Source organism: Papaver somniferum, chromosome 1, assembly GCF_003573695.1.
Source record: "Papaver somniferum cultivar HN1 chromosome 1, ASM357369v1, whole genome shotgun sequence".
Taxonomy (NCBI): domain Eukaryota; kingdom Viridiplantae; phylum Streptophyta; class Magnoliopsida; order Ranunculales; family Papaveraceae; genus Papaver; species Papaver somniferum.
The window spans coordinates 101,644,149-101,660,284 of record NC_039358.1 but is presented as its reverse complement, the minus strand read 5'-3'; the positions used below and the strand labels follow the sequence as shown (position 1 = coordinate 101,660,284).

The following is a 16,136-nucleotide window of genomic DNA, read 5'->3' as shown; positions in this document are numbered from 1 at the left end:
AAGAATAAAGCATGCGATTTTTTATAGGGCATCTTTGTCATCAAAAACACCATTTTGGATTGAATCGTCAAGAAAGGACAAACTCGTTCATGATATAATAATTTTTTTTTTCTTTTTAACAAAAGTAACGTGATACGGTAAATTTGAACTAACCAGTACTAGCCTGAAAGGGTAGGACTGTAGCGTCCAAAGCCAACATAATTGGGACTATATGTTAACTCCTACACACTCGAAATGTACTTGTGCCTCAACATTTGAGTTCGCAGTTTTTGGATCGAGAACAAAACAAATACCATTATGAGTTCAAACTTATAGCTCAAGGCTTCCCATCAACTACAAGAAGGTGATTCAATCCCCGCCGTAAGATTTATAATGACATAATTGTACAGTTTGGTCATAGCGGATTGGGTTTGAGAGAGGGGCCAGTCCGACTGACTGGTTCCGGTTAGGGGCCTTAATCCGGTTTCCGTGTATTAGAAAAAAAAGAAAAAAAAGACCAGTACAGTACTATTCAATTCCACGCGGTCCTTCAACTCTTTATGTTTTCTCGATTAGTGCATAATATTCCAAATCTTGTCTGCAACGAGAGGTATCTTCGTTTGCAAATTAAGGTATACCCAAACAAACACACAAACGAAGAAGAAGAAGAAGAAGAAGAAACCAACTTCATTTCCTTCCTTTCTACCGAATCAATTATTCTTTTTCAATATTTAATTTCTCAGAAGAAACCCCCAACTGGTCCAATCTCCCTAACATCCTTTCAATCTACTAGTCAATTTTTTATACATTTCAAAATCAAACTCAAAATTTCCTGCATTCCTCATATTTTAGGGTTTTGCATTTTTAGTCAATATTGCAAACAATTTGTACCGAGGTTATATTTTGTATTCCTGAGGTTTTGATTTCGGATATACAATGGATTTTGACGGAGGAGGGAGCACATCAGGAGTAGACACTGCTGGTGTAGTAGCTCAATCTGTTCCTGTTCTCTCTAGGCGACAAAAAGGTAGACTACTTTTTTTACCAATAAAATGTAGTTGCATTTTGTTAAAACTTGGTTCAATAATAATGCATATGGATGAGAGCAGTTCCAATGTACGCAAATCGATCGTTTTAAATTTCACTTGTCCAATACGATTGTTAAACGTTACATATAGAAATTACTTAGTTATTATACTAAAATATGGTGGTGATAATGGATATGAGGAGCGGACAACCTGTGTTAAGCTCTTATGTTTTGCATAAGAAATTTATGTGCTTATTAGACTTCAACTAAAGTATAGCAGAATACAATACGCATGTGAAAAGACTTTTATCGGATAATAACTAAGAAAATGCACTTTTCATATAATAACGACGGTTTTGGCATGCTCGGTGCTCCCTTATGACATTCAATTTGGTGGTCTTCCAGCTCTATATCAGTTCACTCAACAGAACCTCCCAGCCTGTAAACCCATCCTCACACCAGCATGGGTAAGCTAGCATGCACAGTTTTTTAATCTACTTATATACAGTACATTTCTATATGGAATTTGGTAAATTTTAAGTATCTCTTTTGCAGGTGATTACTACATTTATGTTGTTGGGTGTAATTTTTATTCCACTTGGACTTATAGCTCTCCGTGCTTCACAGAGTGTAATATTTTTAGTCTCATTTAATTAAAAGTTTGTATCTTATGCATTTTTCTATTAGAAAAGATCCGAGCTTCAATCTCAATTCTCTTTGCAGGTAGTAGAAATTGTGGATCGCTATGACACTGAGTGTGTACCTGAGACACATAAACATAATAAGGTGTCATACATTCAAGATGACTCCATTGTTAAAAACTGCACACGGATATTAAAGGTGATAAGTTCCTTCAGACTAACATTATAAGTCATATAAACATGCTAGTGTATCATCTCTTTAGAAGATTCATCTTTACGGTCTTTAATAAAAAATAACAATGAAGTGTGAAAAGATGGGATGATGGTTCACAGAAATTTGTGAGTCGACCAACAGGGACTAGCACATTATATGCTCTGGTTCGTTTTGGGCCAGCAAAACTTACATGCTAAATAGCAGCTTACATGACTTCTAGGTGAGCTACAAGAACCACCAAGGAAAAAAGAAGAAAGGAAGTCATAGGGCACATGATTGCACTGTGTCCCGTTGCTACTCAACTGTTATTTTTATTGTATCCAGCAGCATTTATGGGACACAATGAAAAATTACAAATCTTTATAGATGGTTGCTATTCAGCTTTCTAATCCACTACCACACATGATCCACTATTAAGCGTTTTCGTATTAACCAACTTTTCATGGAGTTCAACACCATTCTTTTTTCACCTCGATAAAAGTCATTTATATTATTTATGCTTCTTAATTTTCTTTACCTTGATTATGTACTCTCAAAGGTTAATTTCCTTCTCATCCATTGTCCGTACTTTGGCACACCTGAAGAACTCTTACGTTAACAGAAGCTGCCACATTGACTTCAATAGCATGTTAAATTTGGGAGTTGATTTCCAAGAGAATTCTCCAGGGACAAGTTATTATATATGATCACTTCTTTAAAGTTTAAACTCAGGTCGATTCTTTGTTATTTGGAGATCTGTAAATTTGCGATTCTCTGCAATTCTGTGATCCATTTATCATGTTGATTTGTTTCCCATCTACGTTTTGGTATCTTTTGAGAGCAAATAGTAAGTGCACATAACCCATATCTACCATATTGGATGGTCTTTTGGATGCCAGATCCTGAAGACCTGAACATCGCGATCCTTGGAATAGTGAACTCGTGGCGCACATGATGTTTAATGTTTTCTTTTCCAAACACGGTCTACAGTTTGTATGACAGTTAAGAGAGTTGTTTTATGATTCAATAAAATCATGTCTTAGTAGTTCAATTCCTGAATATCTAGCACATTCTCATAAGCTTTTCTTTTTTTAAAATCTTTTTACAGTTTTCCAACTTACTGATTAAATTTGTCATCTCCAGGTGCGTAAGGATATGAAAGCTCCTATATATATATACTATCAGTTAGACAACTACTACCAGAACCATAGGCGGTAAGGGTGTATTCCTGTCTTCATTCTGCTAATTCAATCATTTCCTTCTTTGCGTCATTTGTCAATGTCATTCTTGTCCTGGCCTCATTTGCTGCTTTGTGATCGTTGGTAGTTTCGACCTTGGCTGAATGGTTTGGACTCATTCCAGGTACGTCAAAAGTAGAAGTGACCGCCAGTTGTTAGATGGTTTGAACTACAAAGATACAAGTTCATGCAAGCCAGAAGAGAATAGCAACGGTCAACCAATTGTCCCTTGTGGATTAGTTGCATGGAGTTTGTTTAATGATACATATACTTTTTATCATCAGTCGAAGGAATTGGAAATCAACCGGAAGAATATTGCTTGGAAGAGTGATAGGGAGCATAAGTTTGGAAAAGATGTTTATCCTTTCAATTTCCAGAATGGGACCTTGATTGGTGGTGGGACGCTAAATCCTACTGTTCCTGTAAGTATCAAAAGTTGCTGTATTCGTATCTTGTTGTGCAATATAAATAATGGATAGGTCAAGTAAATGGAGAGGTGTGATGGGATTTGTCAATCAGTAAAAGATACTAGATGCCAGCACTGCGTGATAGACTGATAGTATTTTATCGTGTCATAGTCAACAAAAATGCATTCGGCTTGGGAATTGACTCATTATCTATTAAGCAAGGCTGTCTGCTTCTAATGCTGATGCATAATTCATCTTTTGGTGTTTCTGTATTTTCTCCAAACATCTATTGCCTATAATTTACATTGTTGTCTTTGTTTTGTATGTGGGGTTTGTGGTGTGAATTAGCTAAGCGATCAGGAGGATCTCATCGTATGGATGCGTACTGCTGCTCTCCCTAGCTTCAGAAAGTTGTATGGGAGAATCGAACAGGATCTAGATGCAGATGATTTGATCATAGTACGCCTTGTTAACAATTACAACACTTACAGTTTTGGAGGGAAGAAAAAGCTTGTACTCTCAACATCAAGCTGGTTGGGGGGGAAGAATGACTTCCTCGGGTTTGCCTATATTGCTGTCGGATCATGCTGCATCTTCATCTGCATTGTTTTTTTGCTGCTTCATGTGAAGACTCCAAGGTGACTACATTACACACTCATGTGGAGTATCTTTTTACCTACATATATTTGGATCACCTAATAGCACATTTTAGAGGTTATAAAGAGTGACTTCGCATTTGTGTTGATCATCTGCGTCGTGATAAAATATGCCGCAATAAAAAGCTGGCGCAAGATATGTGAAGAACGTTGCATTTATGCAGTTTTAAAGTTCACTTCCTCAAATATTATTGTTATGTATATAGTGTTAACTTAATAACTGCATCTTGATATTTAGCTCGAAATAAGTGCATTATAGATGTCATTTCTAATAATTAATATCTTAATCTTTCTATATTTCTGCATTAGGAGTTGCAAGATGAATGTGCGTTGTTCCATCTGAGTCATAAGTTTTGGAGGATTTGTAGTTTGCAATTCCTGGATACCTTACGAGAAGAGAGACTTACCTCAAAAGTTTGTATTAGACTCATTTCCTAGTTGTGGCTTATCCAGAACGACGAATTCTATTAGTATCTCAAATTATAGGATATTTTGGTTCGCTAGGAAATTCCTTAATGGCATTTCTTGGTGCTTTACATAAAAAAAAAGAGAGGCTAGCTGGATTTTCTGTTTTACTTGATAGCTTATTTATTTGCCGTTATATACTACAATTACTCTGTCTTATGTCCATCATTCTGGGATAGTGGGGTGTTATAGAACCTTTGATCTTTTGCATTATCGGCAAGCCACCTATTATGACTGATTTAATTTGTTACAACTGTTCTCTTTATTCTTCTTTTTTTTGTTTTTTATTTTTTTTTCCTGCACAGTTTATTTTCCTCTTGATGTGGGTGGTAATTAGGTGAGAGGCGACAGATGGAGCTAATGGGTGTTGCAATTTTTCTTCCAGGCCTTATGGGGACACAACCTACTTATCTTGGAACAGGAAGAGCAATGCTAGCTAAGAGGGTTGATTAGTGCATCTGCCAAAAAAAGGGTAAAACTTCTTTTTCCTGTAATCTTCTCAAACAGAAGGAGCAATTCGATCCTGAATCCTAAATGTTAGATCTTTTATCAAGGTTTAAATGGTAAATAGTATTTCACTTTGGTTAAGTAATTATGAGCATTTTCAGCTACCTGATATAAATGTGGTTACATGTTTCTTGGTGTGTTTTTTTTTTTTACTAAACAGTAACACCGACATTCTTTAATCTAAATCTTACGATTTTGAAACTGAAGATATGATGTTTGAAGCGATAATCCTCATACTTGGGTGCTATATGTGCTAAACTAAGTGTACTTGTTTTGTTTAAGCAGTTAAACTTTCTGCTATAAGAATAGTCGTATCATTAATACAACAACAGTATAGAACTTTTGTCGTGAATCGTCATTGTAAAATTACTACAATTATACCGTCTGGTTAGTGCTAAATCACCCTTCTGTTCTTTTTACCTAAGATGCAACCACGCTCATCACTAGGGCGAGGAATAAGCTAGATATTGCTGCCAAACATTCAAGGGAGGTTACATACAGAAAAAATTAGTAATTTTTTGGAATAGGAATACTCTAATTGAGTAGTTAGATGATGTCCCACCCTAATAGAAACTCACATTTGCATCCGATAGTGCTCATTCGTTCTGACAATTCTTTCGAGTACTTTATAGTACAATCCATGGATGATCCTTGTTTGAAAAGAAAAATATAGCTTGTCCTATAATGTGTGTTGAATAGCTGTCAGATTTTGTTACGCATGTTTATTCTTTTTTACATAAATCAGGTTGTCGTAGGAGTTCGAACCGACCTTAATTACTATAGTCTGCTACATTTAATTATTTATGATTGGTTGTAACTGCTTCAGGTGACATAATTGACATAACCCAGTTATCACATCTTGGACTTCATACGATCAACTGCAACATTTTCCCCAACAATATATCGGGATAATATCTGCACGAGCCTCGTCAGTAGAAGAGCTCGCCGTCATGCCTAGACAGTTTCTCCAGAAATGCCGGATCCCCTTCTTCAAGCGTACATACTTGAACAGAGGTTACTGTAATATTTTGAGGGTTAGATACGATGTATCTTGTGTACATATATGTTTAAACATAATTGTTCACTTTTACCATGTTAAAGGCTTTTCTCTGCAACAAACAAAATTCAGACTTATTTCTGTGATAATTATTAAATTTTATGGTAATGAAAGATAAGGAGTTCCTTGTTAAATCTGTAATTGGAGGAGCATTACCACATCTATGATGTTTACCTTACATTTACCAGATAGTGCTGCGTAGCAATTTTTTCACTGAGATGTATGATCAAGGAAGGGGGTGTTTGTATGGTGTACTCAAGAAAAGTTGGTCCCCTCTGAATATGAAACTGCACACTGTAAGTTAGGATACTATTTACATCTATTAGATTAGATATTAGCCTTGTGTAAGTTAGGATACTATTTTACATCTTTGGAGAGGGCCCATGATAGCGGGTCGGTTTACCCAAATCCTCCATCCAGCTCACCCTTTATCCGACCCGCTCAACCTGTCGACCCGGTTTCACATCCAACTCCACAGCACCCGATACCAGTTACAGACGGAGCTGAACTTGGGCCTGGGTCTGATCGAGCCAACAACACATCTACAGAAAAAAGGCAAAGGAAAAGCAACTGATACAGACCCAACATCATCGCCTTTCCATATCAGAGAGCTGCAAAAAGTGCAACCAACTACAGCAGGGCCCGCATCCATCAAGTTATTCCCTCTCTCCACTTATTTCTCGCTCAGTTTCTCTCAATTACTGGTGAATTTTTTGCAGAAAAAGGATGCCACTGTGAACCTACAAATCACAGCTGTGAATGGGAACCCGCATGTTAAGATGACCCACAGTTACATGGAAGAGATAGAAAAAACGAATGCATCCCCAGCGGCCACTTCTACTGCCCAAAACTCTGCACCAACAACAAATACACCGGTAAAAACATATAAACGCAAAGAAAGAAAGCCGACGAAGAGTTTACCAAAACATCTATTCATCCAACCAACTCCTGAATTTGGAGCTTCACCACCCCCACCAAAGAACAGGAAGTTCATGTCCCTAGCAAACCTGAATGTGGAATCCAGCCGTCCCTCCCAACCATCTCATGAAGTACCAGTTGTCAGGACAAGGAAACCGCGATCTTCAGTCCATATTGGCCACATCACTCAGCCAAATGATGGCACAGATACTCAACACCGATCCCAACAAAAACCAGAGATCCATACAACCAGTACTACTTCCCAAAGAAACTCGACCAATGCGGCTTGGCATCTATCTCTTGATGATGAGACTGATGGACATGCTAGTTCTACTACTCTGCGAGCTACTGGCAAGAGTCAGCGCTCGCCTCCATTATGAATTACCTGGCCTGGAATTGTCAAGGAGCCTAAAATGCCTTGACAATTCAAAATTTGCGTGAGTATACACGCAATTATAGTCCTTCTATTATGTTTTTAGCTGAAACTTTATCATCTGAACACCATATTTCTTTTTTGCAAACCTCTCTGGGATATGATAATTGTTTTGCTGTGCTTTGCAATGGTCATAAAGGAGGTCTAGGGCTTTTTTGGAACTCAACTGTTAAGATTTCCATTTTGCTTGCTAATCAAAGTATTGTTCATGCTTATGTCGAACCGTTCTCAAACGCTCAACCTTGGCTGTTTACCGGGATCTATGGACCACCACAACCACAAGCTAGATGGAATTTCTGGCAAGAATTCAACTCAATTATTCCACAACATAATCTACCATGGCTTCTCATGGGAGATTTCAATGAAGTTCTAAACCAATCTGAAAATATGGGAGGGCGCCCGGTCCATTGCAACCAAGCCCAACACTTTAAAGATGTGATTGACACAAATGGTCTCATCGATGTAGGATTTCAAGGAGACATTTACACTTGGACCAAAAAACAAATGGGGAACAACATCATCATGGAAAGATTGGACCGTGGGCTGAGCAACCAACCATGGCTAACCTTACATCCCAACATGGCAATCAAACATCTAACCAGAATAGCCTCCGATCATGCTCCCCTTTTGCTTCAAGAAAAATTCATCAAACGATTGCCAACAAAAAACTTTAGAATAAAACACCTCTGGTTTATTCACCCACAAATGAAAGAAGTTGTGACAGAAGATTGGAATCAATCACTCTCGCCTTCACCACCAATTGACCTGCTAGAAAAGATGCGGAACACAACAACAGCCTTGCAAACTTGGAGTAAGGCACCTTTGGACATCTACCAACAATGATAACCAAGATGGAGCAAGTCATTCAACAATCCCAGCATATGTGTGCATCCTCAACGGGCACAGATCTGGCCGACTGGCTACAAAAAGAAAAGGATTACAGACATACACACCTAATGCTAGTCCACTGCAACGAAATATATTGGAAACTAAGGTCGCGAGTACAATGGCTGCAAAAGGGCGACTCAAACACAACTTTTTTCCATACAAAGGCAACAATTCATAGAAGTTTCAATCACATTTCGCAGATTCAAGATGAACAGGGAAGATGGCATACACACCCACAGTCCATACTCAAAGTGATTCAACAATTCTTCGCAAATCAATATGAAGCACCAGAAACAACCATTGACCTATCCCTGTTCAATTGTATCTCAAATAGGCTCACTCCCAACCAATGCAGCGACCTAGTCCAACCAGTCACGGAGGATGAAATTGAGAAGGCCGTATTCTCAATTGGAATGAACAAATCCCCTGGACCGGACGGATTCACTAGTAAGTTCTACACAACCTTCTAGCCTTCCATCAGACAACACGTAATCGCAATGGTTCAACATTTCTTTGAACACTCACAGATTCAACAACCATTCAACCACACAAACATCACATTAATCCCAAAAAACCAAAACCCAACAAAACCAAACCATTTCAGACCAATTGGGCTATGCAACGTAGCATATAAAGTCATCGCGAAAATCCTTGTTAACCGATTAAGACCTCTATTACAATTCATGATCAGTCCATTCCAGAGTGCATTTGTACCAAACAGAGCAATCCACGATAACATTGCCATTGCAACAGAACTGTTTCACACAATCAGAACCACAACACCATCAAAAACACCCAAAATTGCTATGAAACTGGATATTCAGAAGGCTTATGATAGTATAGATTGGGGCTTCATCCGTATCACACTTGAACGAATGGGCTTTCCTCAGATATTTATCAGCTACATCATGAATTGCATTACATCGGTTACATACTCGATCAACTTCAACGTCTCGGCACAAGGACTAATCCACCCAAACATAGGTTTATGCCAAGGCGACCCCCTTTCACCATACATCTTTATCATCTGTGCAGAAGTACTATCCACAAACTTGGGTGTGTTAGAACAAAGTGGAGAATTGAAAGGACTACAGATTGCAAGGAACTCACCACCAATATTGCACCTGATGTATGTTGATGATCTCTTAATCACTTGTGCAGCAGATCCGCAAGCATGTGATACTTTGAACCAACTCCTGATACGGTACTCAGAATCTGCTGGACAAGCAATCAATAGAGATAAATCCTCGATCATTAACCACCCCAAACTTCATCCATCCTTGGTACAACAACTCAAACTATGTTTCACCATCAACACCACAATCACCCCACCAACATACCTAGGAATCCAATTCAAGAATGGCAGGAATAACTCTACTCTTTTTGCAGAATTACTCAACAGATTGGAAAGGAAAGCTAAAGGCTGGATAACTAAATGTGTTAATCAAGCGGGACGAGTAATTCTAATAAAGACTGCGTTAACTCCAACTGTGAACCATGTCATGCAAGCACAACAGTTGCCTACTGCAATGCACGCCAAGATTGATAGAATCACCAGAAACTTTCTCTGGGGACATGATAACCAAACAAAGAAGATGCACCCAATTGGATGGGACACAGTTACAAAACCATTATCACAGGGGGGTCTTGGAATCAGAAGAAGCAAAGAACATAATCAAGCACTGTTGATGAAACGAGTTTGGCAATTACAACAACCCAAATCATTAGTCTGGTCATCAATCTCCACTCCAAAATACTTCAAACCCAATCAAAATCACCTACCTTTCCCAAAACCTCAATCATCAGCCAGTCCATTGTGGAAAAGTTTAGCTAACATATCTACTGTTTTGCAGGGTTTAGTTTTCTCACAGGTTCAAGATGGCAAGAACACAATGATCAATCAAAATTGGATCCCAAACTCAGAACCTTCATCAATTCCAAACCAATACCACAACCTTCCTCCAGATACCCCGGTTAGCTACTTCATTGAACCAACATCCAATACCTGGAACCACAACCTCATCTTCTCAAATTTTCAAATACCCATAGCCCAAAAGATCATCCGCATTCACCTCCCCAAGCAACCAAAGGCGGATCAACTAATATGGCCATACTCCAAAACTGGCAGTTACACATCAAAAACCGGCTATAATAAATTCACATCCCAAACAACCAATCCCCCGACAAACCAAAACCATAATCAACAAGTTGTGGACTACAACTCCATATGGAAACTAAGTTGTCCACCGAAAATCAGACTTTTCTTGTGGAAGGTCACTCATCAAGGATTACCAACATTCCAAAGACTCCATCGGTTTCACATAACTCCATCACCTACATGCCCAACATGCAACAACCAGGAAGAATCGACACAACACCTAATTTTTGAATGCAACAACTCAGCAGAAACATGACAATTAATATTCAATCATCTTGCAGTCTCGGCGGCGACCACCAATACTCATCAGCAACAACAACTTGATGCATGAACACATCAGGCACTACCACAACAACGACAACTCCAACAAAGGCAGCCAAACTACACTTACAACACATGCCCAGCCAACATACACCAAATTCTAGACAAAGCTTACTCAGAACAAGACAGAGTATTATTTGGCTTCACAACATGGCATATATGGCTAGCAAGAAATGCAAAGGTATACAAACGACAACGACAACAACCAGTGCAAACATTCCAAATTATAATGGTGATGTATGAAGAGTATCAAAGAGCACAGAAATACGTAGCACCCTTCATGGCGAATGAACCAACAATCACCAGAGTACAAAGGAAAATAACAACTACTTCAACAATCTACATCGGATGGACTCCACCGGAAATAAATTGGATCAAGGTAAATACAGATGGCGCATCCAAAGGTAACCCAGGACCGGCAGGGGCAGGAATCATATGCAGAAAAAGTGACGGGAATCTACTCAAGGAAATGGCGGCACCACTCGGGATAACAACATCAATCCAGGCGGAAACATGGGGTTTACTAATGGCGACAAGGATAGCTACTCAAAACCAATGGCAGAGAATCTGGTTTGAAGTTGATTCACAGGCACTGCTACATCTAATACAAAAACAGGAACCAACACCATGGTACCTAAACAATATGCTAGCAGAAATCAACTCGCTCCTAGGTGAAATTCCGTACTACAAAATCACACACTTGGAGAGAAGCAAACCAGGCTGCTGATGGACTGGCAAACAAAGCAGTATCCAACCAAACACAGAGCACGGCAGCGACAACAACAAACAACTGGGAATTCACATGCCCATCCTTCATCCAAGACATTATTTTTAATGATAGGATTGGAACTAAATATCCTAAAAATGTAACCTCAAGTTTCCTCTCTTAAATAAAATTGGTGAACCTTTCAAAAAAAAAAGTTAGGATGTTATTTACATCTATTAGGTTAGATATTAGTCTTGTGACTATCCAAAGAAACTAAGTCCTTTTGGGTTCTCCCTAAATATCTGGCTTTTCAAGAGGTGACTAGATATTACCCTTATGAGTTTGGATGACCAGGATGATACCACTGAAGTACAGAGCAGGGCAACACTGGAACATGCAGTTTCTTGATTCAGTGATAATAAAAAGGGGGGCTGCTCTTACTGTTCAGGTGCATATTGTACAATTGTGTGGCAATAGTTATGCTGCAAGTAATAAATACCGAATACTGCACAAAATTATGTTCACAAGATAAGCAGTTGCTGCTTTTGAAGATTCATTTATCAAAAGCTCAAACATCAGTGATACTGATGATACCTTCACATATTTTTTTACTTACAAGAAGGGAAACTAATACCATCCCTTTAAATATCCAAAGTTCAAACATTAGTTCAATTACTAACAACTTGATACAATTCATACCACATCTAGGTTCTAATGTAAATGTGCCGCTAGATGTTCTTCGAGTAAGTAACCTACACTATACAGAAGAATATATTTAGACTACATGATAGGGAACAACAAGAAGGTTATTTTTGTTTTGTTTCCCCCAGCATCACATAAAATGCAATCTTCACATACGAGAAATGGGGAGCGGTACAGCTAGAGAAGTAGACATTTCCTCGTCCATGGCTAAATTGTGCAAATCCAGCTCCCCGTACCGTTCTAAGACTCTCATGCTTGTAGCTTCCCCAGCAAAGAAGATATTATCAACGGGGATCCTTAATCTCTCATACAGATCATTGGATTTTCCAACTGTATGGTAGCTATAGGAACCAAGTGAATTTATATCAGTTCCCCAGTGGGAAACAAGGTAATTGATCTGCAAAAAGCACAAGCAGTGATCTGTTAATATCTTTGAAACATATTCTGGTGAACTACAAAGAAGACTACGTGGCACAAATCACTTGAAGATTCTCTAAAAGTTGAAGACACTTTCTGTAATCAAGATTTCAGATAATCCTGACACAGGCGGTTCCTGTCTACTCTCTTGAGTTTATGAACAGCTTATTCGAAAAACTGGTTCAAGGAAATTTACCGGCTCAGATGCACCGGGAAGGATTTTCTTTAGTTGCATATAGGCAAAATTTGCGGCATCTTTGTCGGACATTTTTTCAATATCTTGTGCCAATCTCCCTGCTGGCATGTAAACCAAGACAGGGTAGGATGTAGATTTGTGAAGATTGAGGAAGTAGCTGCATCCATAAGAAGATGAAGCAACCACTCCCAAGAACTCTACGTTAGGCCAGAAAACCTTTGCAAAATGCAAAGCTATCTTATTCTCCGTTCCAATTCCTAGTTCAGAAATAGCTTTTTCTTTCCACTGTGGTAATTTGGGCTCGAAAGATATTTTCTTGGACTTCAAAACGCCAAGAGGAACAGCCACAATTGATGCATCAGCTGTGAACGTCGACCCATCTTCAACACTAACTTTGACTCCACTACGACGCCGTGAAATACTCGTGACTCTGAAAAGCATTTATATATGGGCAAGAATTAAACAACGCTAGAGAGAGAGAAAAGTGTAATCAAAGAGTGAACCTGAGGCTCCTGTTTAGGCGAATATCAAGACCCTTGGCAAGAGTATTGATAACTGGATGATAACCTCGAACCATCAGTCCATGACCACCTGACAGAAGCTCTTCATGTATTCAGGTTAATAAGCAAAATATAAGAATTAGCTTTCTTCTGTACAGCATCAGCATGTGCAAAATTACGTCTTATTTCAGAGATCAGTATAACTAACTTTAACACAAAGAATCTCCACTCGATTTCAGTGTAATAACAACAATCTTAGGTTAATACATACTTCGAGCATAGAACTTACCTCATCCCAATATTTAAGCGAAATGGAATCTGCGTCTGCAGCAAACCAACCTTCCATTCTGCCCAAGTACCACTGCAGCACATTGTGAGCAGTCCCTTGTTGCCTGTATACAAAAATCAAGTTTCAAGAACAACACTTGGTATATGAAAAGTGAAACAGACCAAAGAAGAGGATAGAAAATCTCAATACCTTAAATCAGGTCGCCTTTCTAAAACAATGGAGAACGCTTTAAGTATCGACATGTCTTCACTGTTTTCTTCCCTTACTTTTTCTGTCTGTAGCGTCAAAAAAACAATTAGTCAGCAATAGTGGTAACAGAGGGAAATAGTGGAAGATATTCATATCAAAGTTGTGCGGTGCCCTTATTATCTTTTCCTGTATTAATAACGGTAAAATACAAATAAGCATGCACCTCTTTTAAAATGGTCCCAAATATCTTGCCAACCTCTGTTACTAGTTCTTGAGGAACTTGATTTCCATCGGCATCGAAGAGTGCATAACTGCTCATTGGAAACAAACAAAAAGATACAGGCGCGCTTAATTTTTGAATGACGTGGCTTGTAAAATGTCAAGCCTAGATGAAACAAGAAAAAGATGTAAATTACCTTTCTAAATCGTGATCATATAAGACAGAGTTGTCTCCACTCGTTCGGTACAATGGAAGTCCTAGTCTTCCGATTAATGGGGCTAAAGGGTTTTCTTCGCATACACCATGCAACCTGATTAATGGATATGTCAGATTTAAATTAACATCTACACAACTACTAGTAAAACCAAAGCATTGGGACAAAGAATTACCAGGATGCACCCATGTCAACTGGAAAACCAAATGAGTAGTTGGTGCAGACTCGACCACCAATTCTATCTCGCGATTCCAACAGAACAACCTAATAATTAGACATAAGGGTTTGCATAGATAAGTTTAAGTACCAAATTATTTATTTTGAACATATGTCAATTTAGGACAAATGCAAATGTTTTAAGAATCAAATAATTTATATATACCTGAAACGAGGCATCATGAAGTGCTCGAGCAGCCGCAATACCTGCAAATCCACCACCGATGACGATAGCTGAAGGCCGCGTCAAGGATTCTGAGATCAATCGAGGATTACTACGATTACTTTGTTCTCTTGACTCCATTTATGTGATTAGAATATATATTCAAGCTTCTTCTCCGTTAATTAAGATGTTTTGAATAGATATTTATTAATTCAGCAAAATAAACAGCCTAACCTAGTAGTATTATATTAGCCACAACAATATATTAATACGATCACAAAAATTTGGAATTGCAATTTTCAGCCTTTAACTGAACCCAGCAAGATTAAACCCCAACAAACAAGATGAATTTGTTTTGTGCAAGAGACGACAGTAAGGGTTTTGCAGGAAGAGATTATTACAGTCGATATTCCTCTGCTCTTTGCTCTTTGAAGAACGAGTTAACAATGTTGGGGTAGGATGTTTAAAATTCCCACTCTTTACTCCATATTTATAGTTGTGGTGGCCCAATCGTAGGATGACACGTACTATTTGTGAAAGAAGAAATCTAAGCCGTTGGTTATTCTGTAGTTCTTTTTGGTCAATTATTTGTTTTTCTGTAGTAGCCGGTCGATGGTAAGTGGTAACACTTACTACTACGTGTATTGCTGGAGAAAATTGTGGCCACAAATAAAAGGAGAAACGATTTAAATGTGCGTAATTTTGAAAATAAAATAAACGTTTTCTCTTTTCCAAGTGAATATTTATTGGTGATTTGGGAACTTAAACCGAATTGTATTAATCGTCTGGGACACTAGATAAGGAAAATATACGCAAGATAGCACTGTTGCACGATGTGGATATCCCGATTCAAATTGCCGATTGTTGGTACTCACAATGTTTGATTTTGAGAGGCTTAACTGTACTATTTTAGCCGGAACGTACCGTGATGCATTGTTGTTGCATGAGAAGATTATACTGTTCCATTCTTGTTAGCTAAGAATATATATTGTACTTTCCGATTGCCGGTGCCACTGTAATGTATATAGCAAGTCATTGGATGATGATGATACGAGTGATTTGGATTCAAAATTTGTGGGCACTAATGTTTTAGTCGATTAAGAAAGAGGATTGTTGGTGAACTATTGCAATCTCTAATGGCTGAAATAAGCCAACTTTCAATTGTTATTTATTGTAGCAAGTTTTAAGTCATTGGGAGGATATAGTGATTTGGTAATGAACCAATAACCTTCCTGCCTCTTTGGGGTCTATGACCATCTTCTATAAAATGTTTTTTATTTTAGTATATTCTTTTGACTCCGAAAATGGATCATATGCCCCAAAGCCATAAAGTATGGGTGCAGTGGAGTGCTAAAATATGAATCCGGATGAAACGGACATAAAAACACTTGGTCATGTATTGTATGTTCTTTACTTTTAACTTTATTCTCTATGTT

General features: G+C 38.3%; 2 protein-coding genes across 2 annotated transcripts; one reads left to right on the top strand and one right to left on the bottom strand.

Annotated features, from left to right (window-relative positions):
* The first annotated feature begins 526 nt into the window (after positions 1-526).
* Positions 527-6,298, top strand: LOC113295357 (putative ALA-interacting subunit 2). The gene is made up of 9 exons (XM_026543700.1): positions 527-1,006; positions 1,412-1,473; positions 1,562-1,636; positions 1,730-1,846; positions 2,984-3,054; positions 3,203-3,500; positions 3,834-4,123; positions 4,992-5,078; positions 5,940-6,298. The coding sequence occupies exons 1-8, from the start codon at positions 916-918 to the stop codon at positions 5,044-5,046; spliced, it is 1,059 nt and encodes a 352-aa protein (XP_026399485.1). The 5' UTR covers positions 527-915; the 3' UTR covers positions 5,047-5,078; positions 5,940-6,298.
* A 5,854-nt stretch (positions 6,299-12,152) lies between these two features.
* On the bottom strand, positions 12,153-15,142 carry LOC113295350 (probable polyamine oxidase 2). The gene is made up of 9 exons (XM_026543690.1): positions 14,704-15,142; positions 14,497-14,585; positions 14,304-14,417; positions 14,111-14,198; positions 13,888-13,973; positions 13,695-13,801; positions 13,413-13,512; positions 12,910-13,339; positions 12,153-12,693 (listed from the first exon to the last, which is right to left on the bottom strand). The coding sequence occupies exons 1-9, from the start codon at positions 14,839-14,841 to the stop codon at positions 12,445-12,447; spliced, it is 1,401 nt and encodes a 466-aa protein (XP_026399475.1). The 5' UTR covers positions 14,842-15,142; the 3' UTR covers positions 12,153-12,444.
* Between the last annotated feature and the right edge of the window lie 994 nt (positions 15,143-16,136).

Coding starts and splice junctions, on each gene's coding strand:
- LOC113295357 (XM_026543700.1), top strand. CDS start 916: ATGGATTTTGACGGAGGAGGGAGCACATCAGGAGTAGACACTGCTGGT. Junction 1,474..1,561: donor CCATCCTCACACCAGCATGG/GTAAGCTAGCAT, acceptor TCTCTTTTGCAG/GTGATTACTACATTTATGTT. Junction 1,847..2,983: donor ACTGCACACGGATATTAAAG/GTGATAAGTTCC, acceptor TGTCATCTCCAG/GTGCGTAAGGATATGAAAGC.
- LOC113295350 (XM_026543690.1), bottom strand. CDS start 14,841: ATGGAGTCAAGAGAACAAAGTAATCGTAGTAATCCTCGATTGATCTCA. Junction 14,586..14,703: donor TTCATGATGCCTCGTTTCAG/GTATATATAAAT, acceptor TCTAATTATTAG/GTTGTTCTGTTGGAATCGCG. Junction 13,340..13,412: donor CGCCTAAACAGGAGCCTCAG/GTTCACTCTTTG, acceptor AATGCTTTTCAG/AGTCACGAGTATTTCACGGC.